This window comes from Tamandua tetradactyla, chromosome 13, assembly GCF_023851605.1.
Source record: "Tamandua tetradactyla isolate mTamTet1 chromosome 13, mTamTet1.pri, whole genome shotgun sequence".
Taxonomy (NCBI): domain Eukaryota; kingdom Metazoa; phylum Chordata; class Mammalia; order Pilosa; family Myrmecophagidae; genus Tamandua; species Tamandua tetradactyla.
Genome location: NC_135339.1, coordinates 60998362 through 61024900, shown reverse-complemented (window position 1 = coordinate 61024900; position 26539 = coordinate 60998362). Strand labels below are relative to the sequence as shown.

The window sequence follows — 26539 nt, the reverse complement described above, 5'->3', positions numbered from 1 at the left end:
GGGGTGCTAGTGGTGACTAGTGAGTAGAGGCCAGGGATGCTGCTAAATATCCTACAATGTACAGGCCAGCCCCACATAATAAAGACTTATGTTGCCCAAAATGTCAATGGTGCCGATGTTATGAAACCCTGGTTTAGACCAAATTACAGCACTGTTATGGTCTGCCTGAAATCTCAGCTCTCTCCAGTGACAGACTATAAGTTGTTGGAAGCAGTATGACAGAGCTTATCACTTGCATATAGTAGGTGCTCAAAAAAGTATCAGCATTTGTCCTTCTCTCTGATTAAACTTCTCTCTCAAAATATACTCTTTACAGTCTAGTCAGGTAAGGAATAATAGAAGCACAGGTATGGAATCATCAATAAGAAGAAAGGAAATAACATTTACCGAACAATGAGTATGTATCAAATATTGTGCCCTATGATGTATATGTATTGTAATGTTTAATCCTCAGGCTACTCTGAGATAATTTTAAATGCTAACATTTACTGAACACTTATCACATGCTGGCTAGTTTGGTAAGTGCTTTACACATATGGGATTATTTCATCCTTACAACCTTACAAGGTAGATACTATTATTATCACCTTTTTATACATGAAGAAACTGAAATTTGGAGAGGCAACCCACCCCAAATCACACAAGCAAGAAAGTGTATGAATAAAAACTCAGACCCAAGCAAGTTGGTTAAGTTCAAAGGCAGAGACCTTCTTTCTCAAATCTGGCATTCCTAGACAACTGAATCGCCCTAGATGGTAAAAATACCTGCTCTGGAGGAAGAACAGAGGTTGAGGTAGGAACTTCATAAGCAATTTGGAGAGAGGCTCCTCCCATATCCAGAATCCCTACTGTCCTTCTGCGTCCTGTCGCCAATTCTTGAGGACCTTCAGCATCTGATTCTGAAATAAAAGGAACAGAAAGACCCTAGTATTCATACAGCAAGACTAAATCAAAGAGGGAAAAAAACAAAAACTCAGCAATCCCTTAAACACTGGAAGCAAAATGAAACAAATTAACTGTATGGAGTGCATATTACACAGAAGAGTTATTTTGGGTAACTTAAATCATGGTATTTTGACTATGTATTCTTAGGGGGATACATCTTAACAAAAGAAACAAATAAATAGAATAAACTGCATTCTAGTAGGCTTACTTTTGGTATTATTGTTGATATTATTATTTTGAAACTATTCAACACATATTATAAAATAAAGCAAATGAATGTTTATGTGAATATCTTTAGAAATTCAACTTAAAAAAAGTATAAAAGTATAAAGTCAAAAAAGAAATTAAACAAAAGCCTTATAACCTTAAATATAAGTTGGAAATATCACTATGAACTCATGATTTATTTTCCTCTTCCTAAAAAATGCATGTCTCCTAGCTATGTACACTGACATGGTGTAGAAGCAATGACATCTCAGGAGCAATGGGTGCCCCTGTGATCGAAACCATAGTCTTGTCTCTAAATATCATTTTCCACTAAAACAAATCAGGCTCCTAGGAAAAACAGCCAATGCCAAGTTTACATTAGGAAGTATACAAAATGAGTATGGAATCTTTTGTTGTGCCAGAAAGTAAGGAAAATACAGAATACTAAAAAAATCATGTTAAAAAGAGATGGTTTCTCCTCCTTTGGAGAATGCCTGCACTCGTCTTCCTTCGAGTGTGTACTTTTGCTGTAAAAAAAAGATAGAGGAGCCAACCTAAAGGAGCTCCCACTGGGCAGTGATGCTATAATTTGAGTATCAAAAAGAACAATGTTGGTAATGGACTACAATGCATCAAATATGTTAAAATCCATAAGTTTTTATGCTCAAAAAAAATTCACTGGTTACCTTTGCAAATCATTATTCAAATTAAAAACATGATAAATAAAGGGAAAGAATCAAGTACTTATTTTGTTTTTCCTATAAGAACTGTATTTCAGGGTAACCAAATAAATGATGAAACAAAGTTCTTTATATAAAAATTCCAAGTGTTAAATGCAGAAAGAATGACAGAATTAGAAAAATCACCATTATACAAAGTTGAATGAAAAAACAGATCTAGGTAACAATCACAATTTGCTACTATAATCATTAGGTGGAAGACAGATGGGGAATTTTTAAAATATATATATCAAACTGACAACACTGGGCCCTGAATATCTGATCAGTCTTAACATGACTAAAAGTGGGGTATCCAGACATTATATACCTCCTGATATAATATAGTAGGAAATTCATAGCACCATCTATGAAAAATTCTTGCCAAAAGAATTGAATCTGAATCTGTCAGGCTTCTAAATTTAACCTCCAGTTAAGGATGAAAGAGGGATAGAGGTACTTGTTAAAGACATCACAAATATATTACAATCAATCAAACCCAGAATATGACAAATTCATTCTACAGATCAAGTGACTTAGTTTCTTGTTTGTTTTTTCTTTTTAATAAACAGCTTGAAAGAAAGAGGTTGGGGGAGGGTAGTTGTAGATTAAGAGACTAATAAAGCCCTTGTTCAGATTCTGATCTAAGTCAACTATAAATAAAGATTCTTGAAACAAATGGTGAAATCTCTACCTGGGTATCACATGGGTATTAGGTAGTGTTAGGAATTACTGTTAATTTTGCTAAGTTTAAAAATGTCTTTGTGGAATTTGTGATTTTTTTAAGTTCTTATATGTTAGAGATAAATTCTGAAGTTTGTAAGAGTAGAATGATACGTCTAGGTTTGCTCTAAAAAATTCAAGGGGGTAAAAATTGTTCTGTGGAAGGAGTATGGAACGCCACACTGTGCTGGTTTGAAAGGATTATGTTTTGGCCCTGATCCACTCTTGTGGGAGCAAACTTTTCTTTTAATCCCTATTCATTACTGTATCTTGCAACCTTGATTAGACTATCTCCATGGAGATATGACTCACCCAATTGTGGATATTAATCTTAGATTAGGAGATGTGACTCCACCCATTCCAGGTGGGTCTTGATTGGTTTACTGGAATTCTCTAAAAGAAAATTTCTCTTTTTTGGAGAAAGCTTCACAATGACTCAGGGCCACAAGAACCATAAGAGCCCATGCAGCCAGAGACCTTTGGAGATGAAGAAGGAACATGTCCCCTGGGAAGTCTCATGAAACAAGCCTAGAGAGAAAGTTAGCAGACACTACCATGTTCGCCATATGCCTTTCCAGTTGAGAAAGAAACCTTGAACGTCACTGGCCTTCTTGAACCAAGGTATCTTTTCCTGATGGCTTAGGTTGGATATTTCTTTAGTCTGCTTTAATACTGGACATTTTCACAGCCTTAGGACTGTAAACTAGCAACTTAAAAAATTCTCCTTTTTAAAAGCTGTTCTGTTCCTGGTATATCACATTCCAGCAGCTAACAAACACAGATTTTGGTACTGGAGAAGTGGGGTGCTGCTGCGATTTGCAAATACCAAACATGTTGGAGTGGCTTTTTAAATGGATAAGGAGAAGATTCTGGAAGAGTTGAGAGCTTAATAGAGAAGGCCTAGAATGCTTTGAAGAGACTGTTGATAGAAATGTGAACTCTAAAGATACCTCTGATGAGGCTCCAGATAAAAATGAGGAGCGTGTTATTGCAAACTAGAAGGAAGGCAAGCCTTATTTTAAAATGGCAGATAATCTGGCAAAATGGACTGGTGGCTTTGGCTGGAAGGCAGATTTTTAAAGCCATGAACTCGGATTTTTAGCAGAAGAGATTTCCAAATTAAATGTGGAAATTCCAGCCTGGTTTATCATTGCAGCTTATAGTGAAATGTGACAGGAAACAAATAAGCTGAGAACTGAACTCTTGGGTACAAAGAAACCAGAAATTGACGTTCTGGAAAATTTTTGGGCTTCCAGGAAGGGCAACCACAGAGAATAGTGCCCCACATGAGGATTTAAACAAATGTGGAACCACTCAGCCATTTCAGAAAAAGCCAGGATTGGAGATGAAGTTATCCAGGAAGGATGTGTAGAAACTCCTGCTGTCTGATGGCATGATCTGAGCTTACTAGACAGAAAGCCAACAGGTGTACCGTGGGATCTGTATAAGCAGACCCACTGCCATTCTGGACTGAGGGACATTCCTCTGCATCATTCTGAAGCTTTCTCCAAAATGCTTCTTCTTTGAAAGAATTCCAGTAAACCAATCAGGACCCACCTGGAATGGGTGGAGTCACATCTCCCTCTCATCCTAGGTTAGCACCCACAATTGGGCCAGCCACATCTCCATGGAGATAACTCTAATTAAGTTTGCAACATAGTATAATGAATAGGGATTAAAAGAAATGGCTGCCTCCATGAGTTGGATCAGGATTAAAACATGGCTTTTCTAGGGTACATAACCCTTTCAAAGGTTTTCGAAACTGCTTGGGTCCTTTGGAGGAAAAATAACTTCAGAGGCAGAACTATGGAAGCTAAAGTCTAAAGTCAAGAAACTTCAGGCCAGGTGAGCAGACCCACTCAAGCACTTGGAGAGGGTAAGTTTGCCTGGAAGGCAGAGGATGGGCCTTCTACCTCATTGCAGTGGAAGAGTTATGCTGCCTCAGGCCTTGGAGAGGGTGAAGCACATTCCTTAGGGATTGGGGAGATCCTAGTTGCCACCACATGGAGGGGTTGAGCATGTGCTCCAGAGATGGCAGAGAGCCCAGGTGCCATCCCGATGCTTGAAGAGGATGGAGCCAAGAAATAGGTGGTCTCCCCAGTGTCTCCCAAGGTTGCATTCAGAGAGAGGCAGCCCATTGCATAGGCCCTTGGAAAGAGTGGGACTGTCAGAGATAAATGACTCTCAGACTTTGAAATTTAATGGAGTTTGCTCTGCAAGTTTTCAAAACTGCTTGGGTCCATTGACCCCTGTGTTCCTTCCCCTTCCTCCCTATGGAAATAGGAATACATATCCTATGACTGTTCCTCCTTTGTATGTTGGTAGCAAATAACTTGTTCTGAGTTTTACAGGTCCAGAGCCAGAGGAGAATTTTGCCTTAGAATAGCCCATACCTATAACTGACTTTGTTGAGACTTTGTACCAGTTTTAACCTTGTATTGTATTTGTATTGTTACTGAAATGGTGTAAGGATTTCTGATACTGTAATGGAATAAGCATATTTTGTACATGGGAAAAACATGTGTTTTTTTAGGGCCCAGAGGGTATAATGTGCTGCTTTGAAAGGATTAGGTACCCTAGTATAGCCATGTTTTACTCCTGATCCATCTCATGGAGGCAGCCATTTCTTTTAATCCTTATTCATTATACTATGTTGCAAACTTAATTAGATTATCTCCATGGAGATGTGGCACACCCAGTTGTGGGTACTAACCTAGGATGAGAGGGAGATGTGACTCCACCCATTCCAGGTGGGTCCTGACTGGTTTACTGGAATTCTCTAAAAGAGGAAGCATTTTGGAGAAAGCTTCAGAATGACGCAGAGCCATGAGAACCACAAGAGCCCACGTAGCCAGAGACCTTTAGAGATGAAGAAGGATCACGCCCCCTGGGGAGCCTCATGGAACAAGAAGCCTGAAGAGAAAGCTAGCAGACATCACCATGTTCACCATGTGCCTTTCCAGTTGCAAGAGAAACTGGAAAACTTCGAATGTCATCAGCCTTCTTGAACCAAGGTATCTTTTCCTAATGCCTTAGATTGGATATTTTTATAAGCTTTGCTTTAATTGGGACATTTTCGTGGGCTCAGAACTGTAAACTAGCAACTTTTTAAAAAATTTCCCCTTTTTAAAAGCCATTCCATTTCTGGTATATCGCATTCCGGCAGCTAGCAAGCTAGAACACCCCCAAAAAAGGCAAAATGTTAATAGGTATTGAATCTGAATAATGGGTTCTTGGAAGTTCATTTTATTATTTATACTACTTTTGTGAATGTTTGAAACTTTCTGGAATAAAAGTTAAAAAGGAAAGAAAGAAAGCAATTGAAACAGGAGAATGAAGCATTTTAAGTTTTAAAAAGAAAACTCAAAATTAGCATGTATATGCTACTGATAGGTCAGAACTTAAACTGACAGCCCTTATTTAAAGAACTGTCATAAAACAATATTACTTACCATCCTCATGGTCGAATCTTCCCAAAACAAAATTGATTCCAATCCATGCATAAACCCCTAAGTAAGAAATATGTAATTAATGTCTAAATACAAACACTAAAAATGTCAATCTTGGGGTTCTGGTTCTAGGCAATCTGTTTTTATTTTTTAATTTTGTACTTTCCAGCCCCAGCCCCAGACTAATCTACAGCAGTGTAGCAGTAACAGGCTGAACAGCTTAAAACTCTGAGATTTCTGACCAAATCTGCAGTAGTCCCAAGATATAGGGCAAACTACTATTGCTTTTTTTCTCCCTCTGTCCTCCCACCACTTGGCCCCTAACACAGACACCTTCAAAGGAAGGGCAAAGCAGAGTGGGCAAACTAAAGTTCTGGCTTTCTGATCGAATGACCATAAAAGTGAGCCCCAGAGAACCAAAAAGTATTAGGGAAATGGGGGAGAGTAGGGAGTTCAAGAGAGTTATCCTATAAAGTGCTATAAAACTTCATGCATCATAAACAGTTATATCAAAAGCTTTAAGAAATTAACTATGAGCTAGGTCACTGAGCAGGTCCCAGACTGACCACTGGATGGCACAAATGGACAAATCCAAATTACACTGCCAACCTCTGAAAATTGAACTAATATTAGAATCATAGCTTACCGAAGGTAGATAGAAATTTGGGGCCTGAACCTAACCAGGTCAACTGCTGGTTAAAATAAAGATGAACAGTCTCCATATGATTTAAACAAGAGTCTCAAAATATAATATTCAAAATATCTTGTATACAATATGAAATCAGTTGGCATACAAAGAACCATGAAAAGAGAGCCAACAGATGCCAACCCCGAGATTATAAAAACATCAGAATTATCAAAGATATAAAAGCAGCTATTACAACCAAAAATGTATAAGCAAACACTCTTACAATAAATGGGAAGTTTCAGCGAAGAAATGGAAAGAAATAGAATATAAAAACGAATCAAATGGAAATTTTAGGACTGAAAAAGGCTATACTGAAATTTAAAAATATAAATCTCTTCCCTTCTATGAACTGCAACTAGAACACATGTAAGACTGCCTTCTCTTTTCCACGAAATGGAAACAAAACTCATCATGTAGCCACACATCTGCAGCACATGAGACCACACATTCAACTCTATTCCAAAAGTATAAACCCTATAGTATGAACTTTTAGGAAAGGATCAACACCCTATAATGAGTGCAATAAAAAGGAAAGCCTGTTATAAAACAAAAGTAACGCATCTCAAAAAAAGGAAAGAAAAAAAAGTAACTCATTTCAATTATTCTCCAAAATTACAATTTCCTTTACTTTAATCTAATAATGTGCTCTGCATTTGGATTTGGCAAAGTCAATGTAACTCCTAGACTGATGTAAGTTTTCAAAAATACAGTTAGCTAACCGCAGATCCATTTGGAACTGTCACTAAACACTAATGCATTCTTATAAATATAGTATTTAGCACTAAGTTAAAAAGATAAAATGAATAAATAATTTTTTAAAACAGATATGAATGTATGTATGGCTTCTAGAAGCAGCACTCAAAGCAGATACCAATGTGCAATATGCAAATAACCAAATAAACTCTATAGCAAAATCAAGACAATTATTCGCAGAAAAATAAAAGTCAGATATATATAGTATTCCTCAACACCACTGAACGGGCAATGCCATGGTTGACTGAGAGGTACACTGCACATTCCTTTGAGGCACAGTACCTTCCTGCTTCCCAGAGATCACTTCTGCCTGAGACTGTGAAAAAAGGAAGTCAAACTCCAGTGGTAAATCTTTCACCAGGTCAGCCAAGATAGCCAACTGCTTCCTGCAAGAAAGAACATACAATCCAAAAGTTAATCGTTAAACTCTCTTCTCATTAAGCAGTCTCAACTTGTCCTTCCACCTACCCTTGTTATGAACTCACTGTTCATCAGCCTCAGTTATTGTCAGCCCTGATTTTTTTGGTAACTCCCTTGATTTCAAAGGTTTACAAAGCCTCTTCCATTAAAGGCAATATGGTAATAATACCTTTCCTTTATATAATCTTACAGTTCAAATAGTGTAAGGAGACTCTTGTTCTATGCCAGGTTAGCTATGACTAAGCCACAGGAAACTGCAGCAGTTTCATAATCTATAAAACAGATGTAATTACATGATTTGAATTACTATGAAAGATGACAAAGAATACAATCTCATCCTCAGCTCTTACACAATATAGAAACAATGCCTCAGATCACCACCCAGGAAGTTCTGTTAGTTCCCCAAGTTTTTATATAGTCCTTTATATAAACTAACATTAGCTTTTTAATATCTTTCCATATTTCAAGAGTTGATTTTTATGTTTATAAAAATATTATCATTTTAAAAAAACCCAGGTCAGGATCAAAATCCAAAGATTATAACATTATCTCCCATTTTGGGATAATGTGTAAAGCTCAGTATCTCAAAGGTTGCTTCTCCTATAAAGTTTTAAGTATACTATCAGTATTATCAGACAAAGAAGAATAAAGAAACAAGCTGGACATAATAATAAGATTCTAGACAAAACATTAGTTAAAAATAAGACCAATAGTCTTGGATTTTAAAAATTTCTCATGATAAAAATATTCTACTGACTGGTTCAGATAGTTGTCAACATGACTTATGGAAGAATATTATGAATAGCAGTAAAAAGTGAATTACATTTGAAAAAATAATCTTCTAATATGTCAAGCATAGTTTCTAAAAAGTTAAATGTTATACATATTAAACTCCTGTGACAAGAATTTCACATGGTAAGAGGAGCTGTTCTTTCCTTCCTATTGGATGTGCTTCTAGACTATCCAAAGAGGAAGGCTTGCTGGTTTGGGTGGTGGTGTGGAAGAATAGGCACCAATATACATTGAAATTTGGAATATAAAGTGCTGATACAACCATTCTCAAGGGCAATCTGGAATTATGTAGCAAAATTTTAAATGTGCTTGTCTTCTGACCAACCTATTACACTTTTAGAAATTTATTCCAAGGAAATTATTCAATAAGTATACAAAAAGTAAGACTACTGCAGTATATTACTTATAACGATGAAAAACTGGAAATAACCTAACTGTATATCAATAGGGTTTGGTTAAATCATTTATTTCACATCCATATAATGCAATATTATACAAATGTTAAAATAAATGAGGACAGTTTATATCTGTATGTATTGACATGGAAAGATATCCCATATATTTTGTTGAGTTTTAACAGGTTACTAGAAAACAGTACATATAATATGATCTTACTTATGTAAGAAAAAATCAAAAAACTCTTCATGAATTGCACAGAGACAGAACTTTCATTTTCTAAAATTCAATGTTGTTTATTTTAAAAAAGCTTTAATGGCAAAACACTGATAACTGCTGAACCTGGAGATGATAAATGGAGATTTATTAAACTATTCTGTCTACTTTTACATATGTTTTCCTATAATAAAAGTTGTTTTCTTTTTTTTTTTAATGTCAACTTATCTGACCTTTGTAATTTTTAAGGGTATTTCCATTACAAAATGAAAGGGAAGTGGAAAAAATTCTGTTAGGCTAGGCCTTTGGCAAAGAAAGAAAACCCAATGCTAATGAATTCAAAATACAGTACAGGTGATTCAAACCATTGTGAATACTGCTCACTAAAGTTAATAAATTAGCAAAGAGCATTAGTAACACAAAACAGGTTCTTGCAGTTAGTCACACTTAGACCAACAACTAGCTTGATCTTAGAGGCAGCAATGATTTCATAAGCCCAAAACATTTTTAAAAATACATTTAAAAATGTGGTTTAAAAGTTTAAGATAAAAGAAAGATTTATTTCTGTAAGCCTAAAACTGCTCTGAAGTCTTTTTATTTTAAAAACAAAGAAACAAATAAATAAATGCAAATCATCCACTCTGACAGTGAACATCTTAGACAAATGGGCAGAGCTACATAGTGGAATTTGTTAAGATGGAAATATCTTTGACACATAGACAATGCTGAACATTGCTAGGAGATGAGGCAATCCTTTCCTTTGCTCCCGAGAGGCAAAACGTGGCCAAACTATCGATCAGGTTCAGGTTCCTCCACCCTGCCCTGCTGGTTGGCTCTACCTTTCTGACCTCTGAGTCAGCTTTTTCTATTCCCCTCACCACCACCTCTTCCTTGCTTGTGGGACTTCAAGCCATTCACAGACTTTGTGATACGACATCATCTGTGTCATCTTTACTTTTCCCAGGACTTCTAGAATTTTGAACAGTTTGAATATTACCTGTATCAAAAACAAAATTCTAAAATATACACACCATATAATTACAACTTCGTAGAAATTAAGTTTAGGTGTTGTGCCAGTTTGATACTGTTGTGGACTCCAGAAAAGCCAAGTTCTTTAATCCTCATTCAATATTTCTGAGAGGGATCTTTTTTTATTATTTCCATGGAGATGTGACACATCCAATTGTAGGTGGTAACTTTTGATTAGATGGTTTCCATGGAGATGTTTCTCCACCCGTTCAAGGTGGAGTTGCTTACTGGAGCCCTTTAAGTGGGAACCATTTCGGAAAGTGCCAGCAGAGCCCACAGAGCAAGATACCTTTGGAGATAAAGAAGGAGAACACCCTTGGGGAATCTTTATGAAACAAAAAGCCAGGAGAGAAAGCTAGCAGACGTCGCCATGTGCCTTTCCAGCTGACAGAGGTGTTCCAGACCCATTGGCCTTTCTTGAATCAAAGTATCTTTCTCTGGATGCCTTAGTTTGGACATTTTAACGGCCGTAAAACAGTAAATTTGCAACTTAATACGTTCCCTTTTTAAAAGCCGTTCCACTTCTGGTATACTGCATTTTGGCAGCTTTAGCAAACTAAAGCAGGTACACACAAAGAAGGGAGGTGACAAGATGAAAACAGTTCTGAGAGGGTGGTAGGACTAAAGGTATTTCTTGTTTTGCTTTGTTTTGTTTTCACTCTTAAGAGTGCCCTTAATGATATAAAGCTGCTTGCTCTCATCTTTTAAAGTTTTGTTTTACAAATAACGAAAAATTACACAATTTTTAAGCAACCAAGATATACAGGGAAGTAAACAAGGAGCTAGAACCCTATCTCCCCATTTTGAGAAATGGCTATATAAAACAGTATGCTGGTTTGAAAGGAATTATGCCCCCTAGAAAAGCCATGTTTTGATCAAAATCCCATTTCATAAAGGTGGAGTAGTCCCTATTCAATACTGTATGTTTGAAACTGTAATCAGATCATCGCCCTGGATGATGTAGTTAAGAGTGGCTGTTAAACTGGATTAGGTGACAACATGTCTCCACCCATTTGGGTGGGTTTTGATTGGTTTATTGGAGTCCTATAACAGAGGAAATATTTTGGAGAATGGGAGATTCGGAGAGAGCAGAGAATGCTGCAGCACCACAGAGCAGAGTCCACGAGCCAGCGACCTTTGGAGATGCAGAAAGAAATCACCCCAGGGAAAGTTGTTGGAACCCAGAGACCTGGAGAGAAGGCCAGCAGAGACCATTCTGTGCCTTCCCACATAAGAAAGAACCTCAGTGGAAAGTTAGCTGCCTCTTTTCTGAAGAACTAACAAAATAAATCCCCTTTTATTAAAAGCCAATCCATCTCTGGTATGTTGCATCCCGGCAGCTAGCAAACTAGAACAAACAGTCATCATCTGCTTCTCGCCAATAAACCAGATTATACACCAGTAACTGTGTGTCTAAACAGGACATTTAAGGATTGATATATAACATATTATTTGGCTTTTCATAAGCACCATGGAGTATAAGCACTACATGTATGGCTGAGGTTTCATTTTTGTTGTTTTAAGGAAAAAAAGGCCAAGAACACAAAATTAAACTTTGTGGAAAAGAAAACTTCTATTTATCAAGGAAAAATATCTAATTTAAAAAATACTTGATTTCTTATTGGTATCTAGAGACTATGAACATTCCAGGCGGATGGATTCTAGAGTTAAGGGTGCCCACCTCCATTCCTTGCCCATAAGTGAGGAATGGAGGTATCAGAAGAGTGAAATCACAAACAAGGAGAAGTCCAACCTAAATATATCCTCCTCTTGATGGGAAGATGCCAGGCTGAACTGCCAAGGTCAAATGGAAAAGACTTGACTGACAGGGACTGAGAAACCTGCTCTAAAGCAATGGAGACTGAGCTTTCCAAACATAGCAGCAAGAGGGAAGGATTCTTTTCCAAAGAAGGTATGCTAATGGTCAATAATTATATGAAAAGATGCTCAACATTATGAGTTATTAGAGAAATGCAAATTAAAACTACAATGAGATCCCACTTCACAACCACTAGGATGGCTACTGAAAAAACTGAAAACACATTGAGGCCAGGAAACAGAGAAACAGATACCCTTATATATTCCTGGTGGGAATGTAAAATCATACAACTAGTGGGGAAAACTGTTTTGTGGTTCCTCAGAAAGTTAAACACAGAATTACCATATGATCTAGCAATTCCACCCCTAGGTATACACCCCAAAGAATCGAAAACAGGGACTCAAATGCACTTGTACACCAATGTTCATTGCAGCATTCTTCACAATAGCCAAACAGTAGAAGCAGCCCAAATGTCCATCAACAGATGAACAGATAAACAAAATGTGGTATATATACATACAATGGAATATTATTTGCCCATTAAAAGTAACAAAGTGCCGAAACATGCTACAACATGGATGATCCTTGAAGACATCACACAGAGTGAAATAAGCCAGACACGAAAGGACAAATATTGTATGATTTCTCTTATATTAAATACCAAGAATAAAAATTCATAAGAGACAGAAAGCAGAATAGTGTTTACCAAAGGTGGGGGAGAATAGGGAGTTATTGCTAAATAAATATGAGTTTTGGTTTAGGATGATGAAAATATTCTGGAAACAATGGTGAAAGTTACACAGTATTCTTAAAGTATTTAATGTCAAAGAACTGTCCACTTAAAATGGTTAAAATTATTATTGTTTTATATATATTCCACAATTAAAAATAAATTATTTTTTAAGAGGGGGAGGGACACACCAACTATCACCAGGGACCCAGACAAAGTTATAAAGAAAGCAGCATTGCTACCAGAGCCCTCCTTTTGGTCCCTAGGTAACCAGTCCCTTACAGGACCCTCCTATAATAGACCCTCCTTCTGTAGTTTTGTTCCCCTTCTAGGTGCCTCATGATCCAAATTTATTACCATCACCAGCAATCCTAACCTTCAATCAAAACTAAGAATTGCTATAGCCAACTCAGATGGATATTGACCATAAATGACATGAAGGCATGAGACTGATTGTTTTAACAATGGGGAACAGGGGTAGCTTTGTTCTGTTTTTTAGCAAGGAGTCTTCTGATGATAAATCACCTCTGTGTGGTGGACCCCCCCTCCCACCTCCAGACCAGGGAAAAGACAAGGACAATACATAGAATCAGCCCTTCAGCTCTTGTGTTACCCTTTTTCCTGTGTTTCTCAGGCCCTGCATCTCACCTCTCAGGGAGAAGCCTCATGCCTGCTGTGCAGAGAATGTAAAGGGGAGTCTCCTTGTGCTTCTTCACAGGCACATGAGCAGCAGCAAAACTCAAAAGAGGACGAAGGTAATCACTGGCATGTTCTGGAGTATTTGCCATTGCAGAGATTCCTTAAGTAAAATAAAAGTTTCTTTAAAAGTAGAATCACATAGACTAAGACTTCTACCCCATAAGGTTCTGCTTAAGATCCTCAACATTTATTATTTGAAAGAAGCAAGGGCAGTAGCAAATGAAATACACCCTCAATCCTACCCATTACACAGAATATCAAGAAAAGGGTAGATTTTGTTCCTCCTCTTCTCATCTCTCCTCTCTCAGACATGTAGCAGATAAAAGAGATCAACAACGAAATGTATTCTGATTAGTACCTGGCTTGATTTTTTTAACTACCGGTTGGCTGTTGCGGTCCCTCATCTGTTTGATGTCCAACAGGTCATGGGGGTTCCCATTATGTCTTGGCCAGAAATAAACAAAAATCCTGGAGCCACTGCTGCCACAGTCCACAACAAGTCCGTAATTCAGATTTGTGTCTTCAGTGTCAGTAGCTTCCAGCTCCCCTATTCGGGCCAAATACCTAAGACAGGCAAAAATAGAAATCAGTGTTGAAGCAGCCCGGCCCACAAAAGGTACCACCACTTAAATAATTTGTTCTTGAGTCTTTATTAAGTGCCCAATGTGCCAGGCATATGGGGTTACAATGAAACTATACTGACCATATTTATAGCTAGTTTGCCACTGAAATTAGATAACTCAGAGAATCCTCATGTTTATGGGGGTGGGGGAGTTTGAAACTGACTGGAGTAGCAAAGCTTCTAACAAGTATTAAAGAGCTTCTAGGTCCTATGACATTAGTATTTTGTGTTGTGATTGTCTCAGATTCTCATTCTAGGATATCTGCCTGCTAGCAGAAAAATGAAGCAAGTAAGGTGCTAGCATCAAACACAACAAAGTTTGAGTCCCACCTCTACCACTTTCTTGCTGTGTGACCTTCATTTAACCTCTCCCAGCCTGCTTCCTCACCTGTAAAATAAGAACAGTAACAGTTTCAACCCTCAGAGAGGTACGGTATGTTGAGCCATTAGCACAATACTGTGCTGCTGCTGCTATTACATTATAATTACTGGAAGAACAAATAGTAAAGCCTCCTTGGAGAAGAAGGCTCAAAGTTTCAGAAAGAAAGGAGGCCTAAGAGTTGGAAAACTGCTTCTGCATGCTGAGGCTTTGGTTAATATCAAATTTTCCTCAGAATCCAAGGATCTGAAAAGTACAAATATCGCTGACTCCTCTTCAAAGGCTTCACTGCTAAAACCTAAAATTCTAAAAGTGTATCTCAAACTAGAATGGTGTTTCTTAAACTATTAGTGTTTCTCGAACTAGGGTATGAAACCCTTTTAAATCAAAACTAAAAGTCTTAGAGAACCTTCAGTATTGACCTAAACATGTGTACAAAACTAGGTATAGCTTCCCACTGCTTACAGCTCTTGCACTGCTCAACCACACCACCAACACATATTTCTAAATTAGATGGACGCAAAACTACCGAATGAATAAAATTCAAACTAACAATATACATAGAACATAGCAGATTAACATTTAGCTGACATTAGTTGCTGCTTAGAACACGAATCCGGTGCTGGCTACTACAGCGCCTGTTCTTTTGATCAGGGCAAGCCTATACCACCATGCACCCATGTGATGATTCTTTCTTCTAACTACTGCAAAACTTTCATTTCTACAGCCCACATGATGCCATCTGGGCCATGTCTCAATTACATGATAAGTCTGTGTGTTAATTTGAAGCTGTTATGTACCCCAGAAAAAGGCCATGTTCTCTTCATCCATTCCTGTGAGTGCAGACCTGTTGTTGGGTGGGTCCTTTTTGTTAGGTTATTTCAATTTGAAATGTGACCTACCCCGTTCAAGGTGGGTCTTAATCTTCTTACTGGAGTCCTCTATGAGAGGATAAAGTACAGAAAAAGCTGAGGGAACGTAGAGAGAAAAGCCTCAGAGGAGCTATGAGAGGACAGCCAAAGGAAGCCATTGGCACCAGAGCTGAAGGCAACTAAACCCAGGAGCGAAGGACCAATAGGCATTGGCCATGTGACAGAGGTATCCCAGATGCTGGCGGCCTTTCTTCAGAGTCCAGGTATCAACCTGTTGATGCCTTAATGTGGACATTTTCACAGGCTAAGAGCTGTAAGTTGTAAATTAATAAATCCCCATTGTTAAAGCCAACCCATTTCTGGTATATTGTATTCCAGCAGCTTTAGCAAACCGAAACAGTCTGCCTCCAATCTTTCCTCATTAACTACAGCACAATTAAAGTAATATCATATGGTATCAAAACGATTGTCAAAGTGACTGTAAACATAAATGCAAACTTAGGCACCAATCAGAAAATAAATAAGAGTCTCTGTAACAACATTTGTTCTAGTTTGCTAGCTGCTGGAATGTAATATACCAGAAACAGAAGGGTTTTTAAAAAGGGGAATTTAATAAGTTGCTAGTTTACAGTTCTGAGACTGTGAAAATGTCCAAATTAAAACAAGGCTATAGAAATGTCCAATCTAAGGCATCCAGAGAAAGATACCTTGGTTCAAGAAGGTTGATGATATTCAGGGTTTCTCTCTCAGCTGCAAGGGCACATGGCAAAGTCTGCTAGCTTTCCCTCTTGGCTTCTAGTTTGATAAAGCTCCTCCAGGGGCATATTCCTTCTACATCTCCAAAGGTCTCGGGCTGCATGGGCTCTCGTGGTTCTTGTGGCTCTGAAGGTTTTTCAAAACTGATTCCTCCTTTAAAGGATTCCAGTAAACTAACTGAGACCCACCTGGAATGGGTGGACTCACATCTCCCCCTAATCTAAGGTTAATACTCACAATTGGGTGTGTCATATCTCCATGGAAATAATCTAGTTAAAAGATTCCAACTTGCATTATTGAATAGGGATTAAAATAAAAGGTAGCTCCCATAAGATTAGATCAGAATTAAAACATGGCCTTTCTAGGGCACATAATCCTTTCAAACCAGCACAACATTGTCAGCCAGATGATCCAGAGCAGGCATACATTAATAAACATTACAGAAATTGGGGTTCTTATAATAACAAAAGCACCAAATTAGATATTTTTGGAGATACAACAAGGACATTTAGTACCCAGCTCTTGGTTTCTAACACCATTCTCCAGTAAAAGGAAACAGGGTTCCTTGGATAACTGACTGATTCTAAGGCTAGGAAGGAAATATACTAGATGAGCCTGGAGCATATAGTAGTGCCAAAAGTAAGGAACAATACCAAAAGCAAAAAAAAGAACAAAAAACTCACACTGATGATGTTATGTGGAAGGGACACAGGAGATAACTTATAGAGCTTACAATGGCCAAAGCTGGAACACTCTCAGTTTCAAAACAAGTAAAGCTGCCCTGGATTATAACTCAAAGTATAAAATAAATACCCATGGTTCCATACTGATATAAACAAGTGATTGAGTAAATAAATAAAGGAGAGGAGACCAATTTCCTTTCCCGTGAAGAACAATCCCAAATAGTTAGGCAGTATTTTGCCTTCAAAGACAGAACATAACTCCTCACTCCTTAATTGTGGACAGCACATGGAAACTTTCTTCCAAAGAGTGCAGTGTGGAAAGGAGGGGGGAGGAGTAAATTATAGCAGAGAAACCTGACAAACACTACCTCAGCGAGGTGATCAAGGCCAACATCAACAGTGACAGGTCATGAAGAGTTCACACTCTTCATATGATGGAATGAAAATAGCACTTTACCTCTGTGGCATTCTCCCAAATGCCCATAATCCCAGTCTAATCAGGAGAAAAGATCAGACAAGTTCTAAAGGGGCATTCTACAAAATATCTGACTAGTACTCCTCATAACTATCAAAGGTATGAAAAACAAAGAAAGTCTGAGAAACAATCATAGCCAAGAGGAGCCTAAGGAGACATGATAAGTAAAGATAATGTCATATCTTAAATGAGATCCTGGAACAGAAAAAAGAACATTAGGGAAAATCTGAGTAAAGTATGGGCTGTAATTAATAATAATTTATCAAACATACATACTAATATAAAGTGTTAATAATAGAGAAAACCTGATGTGGGATATATGCAAACTCTCTGTACTAAGTTTTCACATTTTCTGTAAATCTATAATTATTTTAAAATATAAAGTCTTTAAAATGTCATTTTAAAAAATTGTGGAACACTGAAAGCGGCAAGAGAAAAACAATCTACTACATACAAGGGAAATCAAATAAGATTGCGTTCAGACTACTCAATTAGCACCCTGGAGGTGAGAACGCAGCGGTATGATATATTCAAGAACTTGAAAGAGAAAGACTTCCAGCCAAGAATTCTGTACCCAGTCAAATTGTCCTTTAAAATTGAAGGAGAGATTAAAGCTTTCACAGACAAAGAAGTCCTGAAAGAATTTTTCAACAAGAGCCCAGCCCTACAAGAAATACTAAAAGGAGTTCTGCCAGTTGAAAAAAAAAGACAGGAGAGGGAGGTCTGGAGGAGGGCACAGAATTGAAGAGTGCCACTAAGGGTAATTTAAAGAATATAAAGAGAAAGAGGGAAATGAATATATAGATCCGAAAAATCAAATAAAAAAGATAAGATTGTGGAATCAAGAAATGGCTTTTCATAATAACTCTGAATGTTAACAGATTAAATTTACCAATTAAAAGATATAGATTGGCAGAATTAATTAAGAAACATAATCCAGCTATATGCTGCTTACAAGAGACTCATCTTAGACACAAGGATACAAATAGATTGAAAGTGAAAGGATGGAAAAAGATCTTCCACACAAGATGTGACCAAAAGAAAGCAGGAGCAGCTATTCTAATGTCGGACAAAATAGACTTTCAATATTTGGTATGTACCCATAAGAGCTAAAAGCAACAACACAAATAGGCATTTGCACACCGATGTTCATAGCAGCATTATTCACAATTGCCAAAAGATGGAAACAAACCAAATGCCCATCAACAGACGAGTGGCTCAACAAAATGTGATATATACATATGATGGAATATTATGCAACAGTAAGACAAAATGACATCCTGAAGCATGACAAGATGGATGAGCCTTGAGGACATAATGCTGAGTGAAATTAGCCAGACACAAAAGGACAAATACTAGATGTATTAGTTAGGGTTCTCTGGAGAAACAGAATCAACAGGGAACACTTGCAATATAAAATTTATGAAAGTGTCTCACGTGACCGTAGGAATGCAGAGTCCAAAATCCACAGGGCAGGCTGCGAAGCCGATGACTCCAATGGATGGCCTGGATGAACTCCACAGGAGAGGCTCACCAGCCAAAGCAGGAATGGAATCTGTCTCCTCTGAGTCCTCCTTAAAAGGCTTCCCATGATTGGATTTAGCATCACTAATTGCAGAAGACACTCCCCTTTGGCTGATTACAAATGGAAGCAGCTGTGGATGTAGCTGACGTGATCATGACCTAATCCTATGAAATGTCCTCATTGCAACAGACAGGCCAGCGCTTGCCCAATCAGATGAACAGGTACCACAACTTGGCCAAGTTGACACCTGTCCCTAACCATGACAGTCCACCCCTTGTCAACTTGGCACATATATTTATATATCACCTTAGACCATACTTAATTTCCAAATGAAAACAAATAAGCACACATTTTTTCTTTTACCTGACAATACTCAACTGTCCTGCATATAACTGGAAACACATTAAATCTCTCCAGAATAGCGTGCAAATCCTTGGGCAACATTCATTCTTAAACTTGATATCTTACAACTTAAATAGTATAACACAAACAAAACAGTATTACAGTCCTCGTTTCTGTAACTGATCACGTGGTCGAAGTTCATATTTATCACTACCTTCTTCCACTACCCATTCCATGTTCCCTTTCCCCTCAGCAAGCACTTCAGCTGGCCGTGGTTCTTTGCCTGGTGGGGTGACCCAAACCTTCATTCCTGAAGTCTCAGAGCCATTAGTGGTCCTGCCTGGATTGTGTTGTTGCAATTTTCCATTGATTTTAATCACAGGGCATGGTAGTACTAATAGACGCTCCAGGGGATCTCCTATATTCCAAGAAAACTCTTCTTTACCTCCATTATGTAGTTGCAGTCCTACTTCCTTCTGATAGTCAGGGTCAATTACCCCAGACAATAATGTAATCCCCTTCTTGGTGTGTTGATCCAGAGGCATAAGTAGCCCAAAGTGGCGAGGTGGCAATCTTAACTTCCAGTTCAGTGGTATCACTGTTGTTTCTCCTGGAGAAAGCACACCCCGTTTTGGAACTAAAACCTGTAGACCAGCAGAACTCAGGGGAGCAGGGACAGGAAGCAAAAATTTTCCTAGTGGATCACTAGGAGTAACAGTGAGTGGCACCACACCCATTTCCACCCCTTGGTTCCTGGACCCATGGATCCTGGCTATGGGAGAAACAGCACCATACAGTGGACGCTGATTCAGAGCATACACAGCTTCCTGGAGAACATTACCCCAGCCTTTCAAGTTTTTGCCACCTAACTGGCACCGTAATTGAGTTTTCAAAAGGCCATTCCACTGTTCTATCAATCCAGCAGCTTCTGGATGATGGGGAACATGGTAAGACCAGAGAATTCCATGAGCATGTGCCCATTCCCGCACTTCATTTGCTGTGAAGTGTGTTCCTTGATCCGAAGCAATGCTATGTGGAATACCATGACAATGGATAAGGCATTCTGTAAGCCCACGGATAGTAGTTTTGGCAGAAGCATTGCGTGCAGGGAAAGCAAACCCATATCCAGAGTATGTGTCTATTCCAGTTAGAACAAATCGCTGCCCCTTCCATGAAGAGAGTGGTCCAATGTAATCAACCTGCCACCATGTAGCTGGCTGGTCACCTCGGGGAATGGTGCCATATCGGGGGCTGAGTGTGGGTCTCTGCTGCTGGTAGATTGGGCACTCAGCAGTGGCTGTAGCCAGGTCAGCCTTGGTGAGTGGAAGTCCATGTTGCTGAGCCCATGCATAACCTCCATCCCTACCACCATGACCACTTTGTTCATGAGCCCATTGGGCAATAACAGGAGTTGCTGGGGAAACCTGGTATCCATAGAACGGGTCATCTTATCCACTTGATTATTAAAATCTTCCTCTGCTGAAGTCACCCTCTGGTGTGCATTCACATGGCACACAAATATCTTCATGTTTTTAGCCCACTCAGAAAGGTCTATCCACATACTTCTTCCCCAGACCTCTTTGTCACCAATTTTCCAATTATGGTCTTTCCAAGTCCCTGACCATCCAGCCAAACCATTAGCAACAGCCCATGAGTCAGTATACAAACGCACCTCTGGCCAGTTTTCCTTCCAAGCAAAATGAACAACCAGGTGCACTGCTCGAAGTTCTGCCCACTGGGAGGATTTCCCCTCACCACTGTCCTTCAAGGACACCCCAGAAAGGGGTTGTAATGCTGCAGCTGTCCACTTTCGGGTGGTACCTGCATATCGTGCTGAACCATCTGTAAACCAGGCCCGAGTTTTCTCTTCCTCAGTCAATTCACTGTAAGGAACTCCCCAAGAGGCCATAGCTCTGGTCTGGGAAAGAGAAGGTAATGTGGCAGCAGGAGTGGAAACCATGGGCATCTGTGCCACTTCTTCATGTAACTTACTTGTGCCTTCAGGACCTGCTCTGGCTCTATCTCATATATACCATTTCCACTTTACAATAGAGTGCTGCTGTGCACGCCCAACTTTATGGCTTGGTGGGTCAGACAACACCCAACTCATGATAGGCAACTCAGGTCTCATGGTAACTTGGTGGCCCATGGTTAAGCGTTCAGTCTGTACTAAGGCCCAGTAGCAGGCCAAAAGCTGTTTCTCAAAAGGAGAGTAGTTATCTGCAGCAGATGGTAAGGCTTTGCTCCAAAATCCTAAGGGTCTGCATTGTGATTCTCCTATAGGGGCCTGCCAAAGGCTCCAGACAGCATCTCTATTTGCCACTGACACTTCCAGCACCATTGGATCTGCTGGATCATATGGCCCAAGTGGCAGAGCAGCTTGCACAGCAGCCTGGACCTGTTGCAGAGCCTCCTCTTGTTCAGGTCCCCACTCAAAATTAGCAGCTTTTCTGGTCACTCGATAAATGGGCCGGAGTAGCACACCCAAATGAGGAATATGTTGTCGCCAAAATCCAAAAAGACCAACTAGGCATTGTGCCTCTTTTTTGGATGTGGGAGGGGCCAGATGCAGCAATTTATCCTTCACCTTAGAAGGGATATCTCGACATGCCCCACACCACTGGACACCTAAAAATTTTACTGAGGTGGAAGGCCCCTGTATTTTTGTTGGATTTATCTCCCATCCTCTGACACGCAAATGCCTTACCAGTAAATCTAGAGTAGTTGCTACTTCTTGCTCACTAGGTCCAATCAACATGATATCATCAATATAATGGACCAGTGTGATGTCTTGTGGGAGGGAGAAACGATCAAGGTCTCTGCGAACAAGATTATGACATAGGGCTGGAGAGTTGATATACCCCTGAGGTAGGACAGTGAAAGTATATTGCTGACCTTGCCAGCTGAAAGCAAACTGTTTCTGGTGGTCCTTACTAATAGCTATTGAGAAAAAAGCATTTGCCAGATCAATAGCTGCATACCAGGTACCAGGGGATGTATTGATTTGCTCAAGCAATGATACTACATCTGGAACAGCAGCTGCAATTGGAGTTACCACCTGGTTGAGTTTACGATAATCCACTGTCATTCTCCAAGACCCATCTGTTTTCTGCACAGGCCAAATAGGAGAGTTGAACGGGGATGTGGTGGGAATCACCACCCCTGCATCTTTCAAGTCCTTAAGAGTGGCAGTAATCTCTGCAATCCCTCCAGGAATACGGTGTTGCTTTTGATTTACTATTTTGCTTGGTAGGGGCAGTTCTAGTGGCTTCCACTTGGCCTTTCCCACCATAATAGCCCTCACTGCACGAGTTCGAGAACCAACGTGGGGATTCTGCCAGTTGCTCAGTATGTCTATGCCAATTATACATTCTGGAACTGGGGAAATAACTACAGGATGGGTCCGGGGGCCCACTGGACCCACTGTGAGACGGACCTGAGCTAAAACTCCATTGATCACCTGGCCTCCATAAGCCCCCACTCTGACTGGTGGTCCAGAGTGACGTTTTGGGTCCCCTGGAATTAATGTCACTTCTGAACCAGTGTCTAATAATCCCCGAAATATCTGATCATTTCCTTTTCCCCAGTGCATAGTTACCCTGGTAAAAGGCCGTCGGTCTCCTTGGGGAAGACTTAGAGGAAGGTTAACAGTATAAATTTGTGGCAGTGTAACAGGTTTCTCCCCCATAGGGACCTGGCCTCCCCTTCATTCAAGGGGCTCAGGGTCTGTAAACTGTTTCAAGTCTGGAAATTGGTTAAGGGGCCGTGACTCTGTGTTTTTGTAATTCAGGTTAGACTTCTGTTCCCTTGACCTAGAACTCTTTTGTTTATACAGCTCCAACAAGAATTTAGTAGACTGCCCTTCTATTGTATTTCTAGGCACCCCATGATTTACTAGCCAATGCCATAAATCTCTGCGTGTCATATAATTTTGATGCCTCCTTTGAGTTTGTTGTCTATTATAATACCCACGTCTACCCTGTCTTTGGTGATTAAGTGCTGCCACCTGGCTTCTGCCAACTCGGGATCCTGTCATCCCCATTGTGTTTAAGGATTCCAGCTCAGTGACAGCAGTTCCTACAGTAATATCTGACCTACAGAGAAGTGCAACCACAGAGCTCTTGAGGGATGATGGTGCTAGTCTCACAAATTTTTTTCTCACTGTTCTGGTAAAAGGTGCATCCTCTGGACATTCTTGGGGTGTAAGAGCAGGCTTTGCATGATAAATCCACTCTAACATCCCAATCTCTCTAAGCCTCTGGATCCCCTCATCTACATTATACCAGGGCAGTTCTGGCATTTCAACCTCAGGTAATGTTGGCCACCTTTTGATCCATGTTTCAACCAACCACCCAAACAAGCTGTTAACACCTTTTCTAACTGCTCTAGCTATAACATTGAATGCAGAATCTCTGCTTAGTGGGCCCATATCAATAAATTCAGCCTGATCCAGCCTTACATTCCTCCCACCATTATCCCACACTCTTAAGATCCATTGCCACACATATTCCCCTGATTTCTGTCTATATAAATTGGAAAACTCACACAGTTCTTTTGGAGTATAACGTACCTCCTCATGTGTGATACTTTGTACCTCACCTTTAGGGGCCTGTTGGGACTTTAGTCTAGTTATAGGTCTAGAAAAAATGAGGGGTGGTGGGGGTGGGTCATGAAAAGAATTAGAAATATCTTCCAAGCCATTTGCTTCAGGGCTTTCATTTGCAGTTTCATCTGGTGAAACAGGATTAACAACTCTAGGGCTAATCCCTTCAGGAGGAGGTTGGGTGGCCAATTCCTCAAGGCAGGCTGGAGGTGGGGCAGCTATATCCTCAGGGCAGACTATTACAGGGTTATCTAAAGAAGGCTCAGCATGGTCTAGGGTTTCAACCTCACCCCCAACATCATTATCAATCCATATGTCACCATCCCATTTTTCAGGGTCCCACTCCTTTCCAATCAATGCCCTCACTTTAACGGCAGACACCATGCAAGACTGAGATTTCAGTTTACGTTGTAAAGTTGCTACTCTAACAATAAGTTCTGAGTCTGATTTTCAGAGATCTCAAGTCTACGGCTACAGGAAATAAAATTTTCCTTCAGGATACTCATAGAAACCTCTACATCTTTCAGACAGCCCTTAAGCTTCTTGTTTGAAGCCTTAAGCCCATCCCTTTCACCCTTTAATGTAGACAGTGTATCTAACAACAACCAACCAACATCTCTATAACTCTTATTTCTACAAAACTCTGTAAAGGTGTCAAAAACATTATCCCCCAGAGTCTGGCTTCATACAAGCGAAGCATTAGGAGAATCGAATGATGATATTTTGACTATCTCCTTTGCCAACTCAGTCCATGGATTGGGAGTGTCATTATGATTACGGGAATCAGAGTCCTTAGTGTCTCTGAGCCCAGTCAGAGTAGAAAACCATTCATAAAAACCCATTTTTAAGATTCTGTTCCTTAAGAACCACTCCTGGTACCAAGATGTATTAGTTAGGGTTCTCTAGAGAAACAGAATCAACAGGGAACACTTGCAATATAAAATTTATGAAAGTGTCTCACGTGACCGTAGGAATGCAGAGTCCAAAATCCACAGGGCAGGTTGCGAAGCCGATGACTCCAATGGATGGCCTGGATGAACTCCACAGGAGAGGCTCACCAGCCAAAGCAGGAATGGAATCTGTCTCCTCTGAGTCCTCCTTAAAAGGCTTCCCATGATTGGATTTAGCATCACTAATTGCAGAAGACACTCCCCTTTGGCTGATTACAAATGGAATCAGCTGTGGATGTAGCTGACGTGATCATGACCTAATCCTATGAAATGTCCTCATTGCAACAGACAGGCCAGCGCTTGCCCAATCAGATGAACAGGTACCACAACTTGGCCAAGTTGACAGCTGTCCCTAACCATGACACTGTATGATTCCACTTTTATGATCAGCATAAAGGTATAATCAGAGACTTATAATACAGAATACAAGGGACTTAGAGATACACAGAAGCTAAGAGATGGGTGAACCGTTAGCTAATGTGGTTGAACTCCAATGTAAAGAAATAGATATGAGTGAAGGTGATTCTCTAGTGGGTCTAGAAGTAATATTACCATATTGAAAGATGAACAAGATTGAAAGGGGTTGTATAGACCTACGTGTCCCACTGACTCAAACTAGAAATATGAGTAAGTTCTTGTAAGAATTACTTCAAAGATAGGATTCTTGTATAAAGACTGTTTAAGTCCAGCGTACGGGGGGAAACTGCTTTGCATGCTATGAGCTATGTTCAAAAGGAAACCATCAGCACTACCACAGCAACAGCAGAGGTAAATAATGGGGTGAGGGACAAGAGTTAAGAGGAGGTTTAGATTTCCTCTTTGGTGAGGGTATGTTTATTGGTTTTCTTCCTCTTGGGAACAATGAAATTATCTAAAATTGAGAATGCTGTTGGACTGTGGACTTCAGGCCCTCTACATCCTGCCCGATGAATGCAGGTGGCTGAAGGATGCACCGATGGAGAAGTAGATCGGCAAACGGTGTATACTTATGAATGAAGGCTGTGCTACTACAAAACAGAACAATGTCGTGAGGCAGGCAACGCTGTGAATGAACATGTGGGACAGCTGGTGAGACAAAATAAGCCAGAAACAAAAAAACAACAATGCTATGGTCATCTTTAGAAAATGCTTATAAGAAAACAGGGGCCTAGATTGTAAGCTTTTAGAGCAGACACATTAAGCCCGGAGTAGTGATTATTATTTCTGGATTTTGAGAGGCTGTTTTATATATATAACCTGATATTTAGAGATAAGAATAAAGCCGAACAGGTTAGGGTTAAAGTAATTCAGAACACAGGGGTAAGGAAGACAGTGCCTATATTTTAGAACCACACATACTCTTGGAGACCAACAGAAGAAAGGTTTATTTGATTTGGAACTGAAATTTTCTGTAGTGCATAATCTAATTCAACCTACTTGTATAGCTCATTTGAACAAATGAAACACAGAGAGCACAGAATGAGAAAGAGGTCCTTTAATCCTCCATAGATTACTGTAATGTCAGGAAACATCCTAGAGTTTTTATTAACCAGATAATCAAAAAGTATTGGCAAAGTCCCCTGAGGGAGGGAACTATGGAACTATTAAACCTTACCATCAGAGAATCCCCTGATACTGTGTTAAACTTTAGGGACACCCAAATCATTAGGCCATGTCCTCGATCATGAGGCTTACTCTTGTGAAGCTTACGTAGCTAGTGGAGAAGCTAAGACTACCTATAGGCATGCCTAAGAGTTACTTCTGGAAGACC

At 39.6% G+C, this 26539-nt stretch overlaps 1 protein-coding gene across 1 annotated transcript in view; it reads right to left on the bottom strand.

Moving 5' to 3' along the window:
* ENTPD7 (ectonucleoside triphosphate diphosphohydrolase 7) overlaps nt 1-26539 on the bottom strand; it is an 82664-nt gene that overhangs the window by 30150 nt on the left and 25975 nt on the right. Inside the window, exons 5-9 of the mRNA XM_077125713.1 lie at nt 13941-14146; nt 13532-13682; nt 7764-7867; nt 6044-6100; nt 766-899 (exon numbers count right to left, since the gene is read on the bottom strand). Coding sequence (XP_076981828.1) covers nt 766-899; nt 6044-6100; nt 7764-7867; nt 13532-13682; nt 13941-14146 — 652 coding nt within the window. The remainder of the gene's footprint in view (nt 1-765; nt 900-6043; nt 6101-7763; nt 7868-13531; nt 13683-13940; nt 14147-26539) is intronic.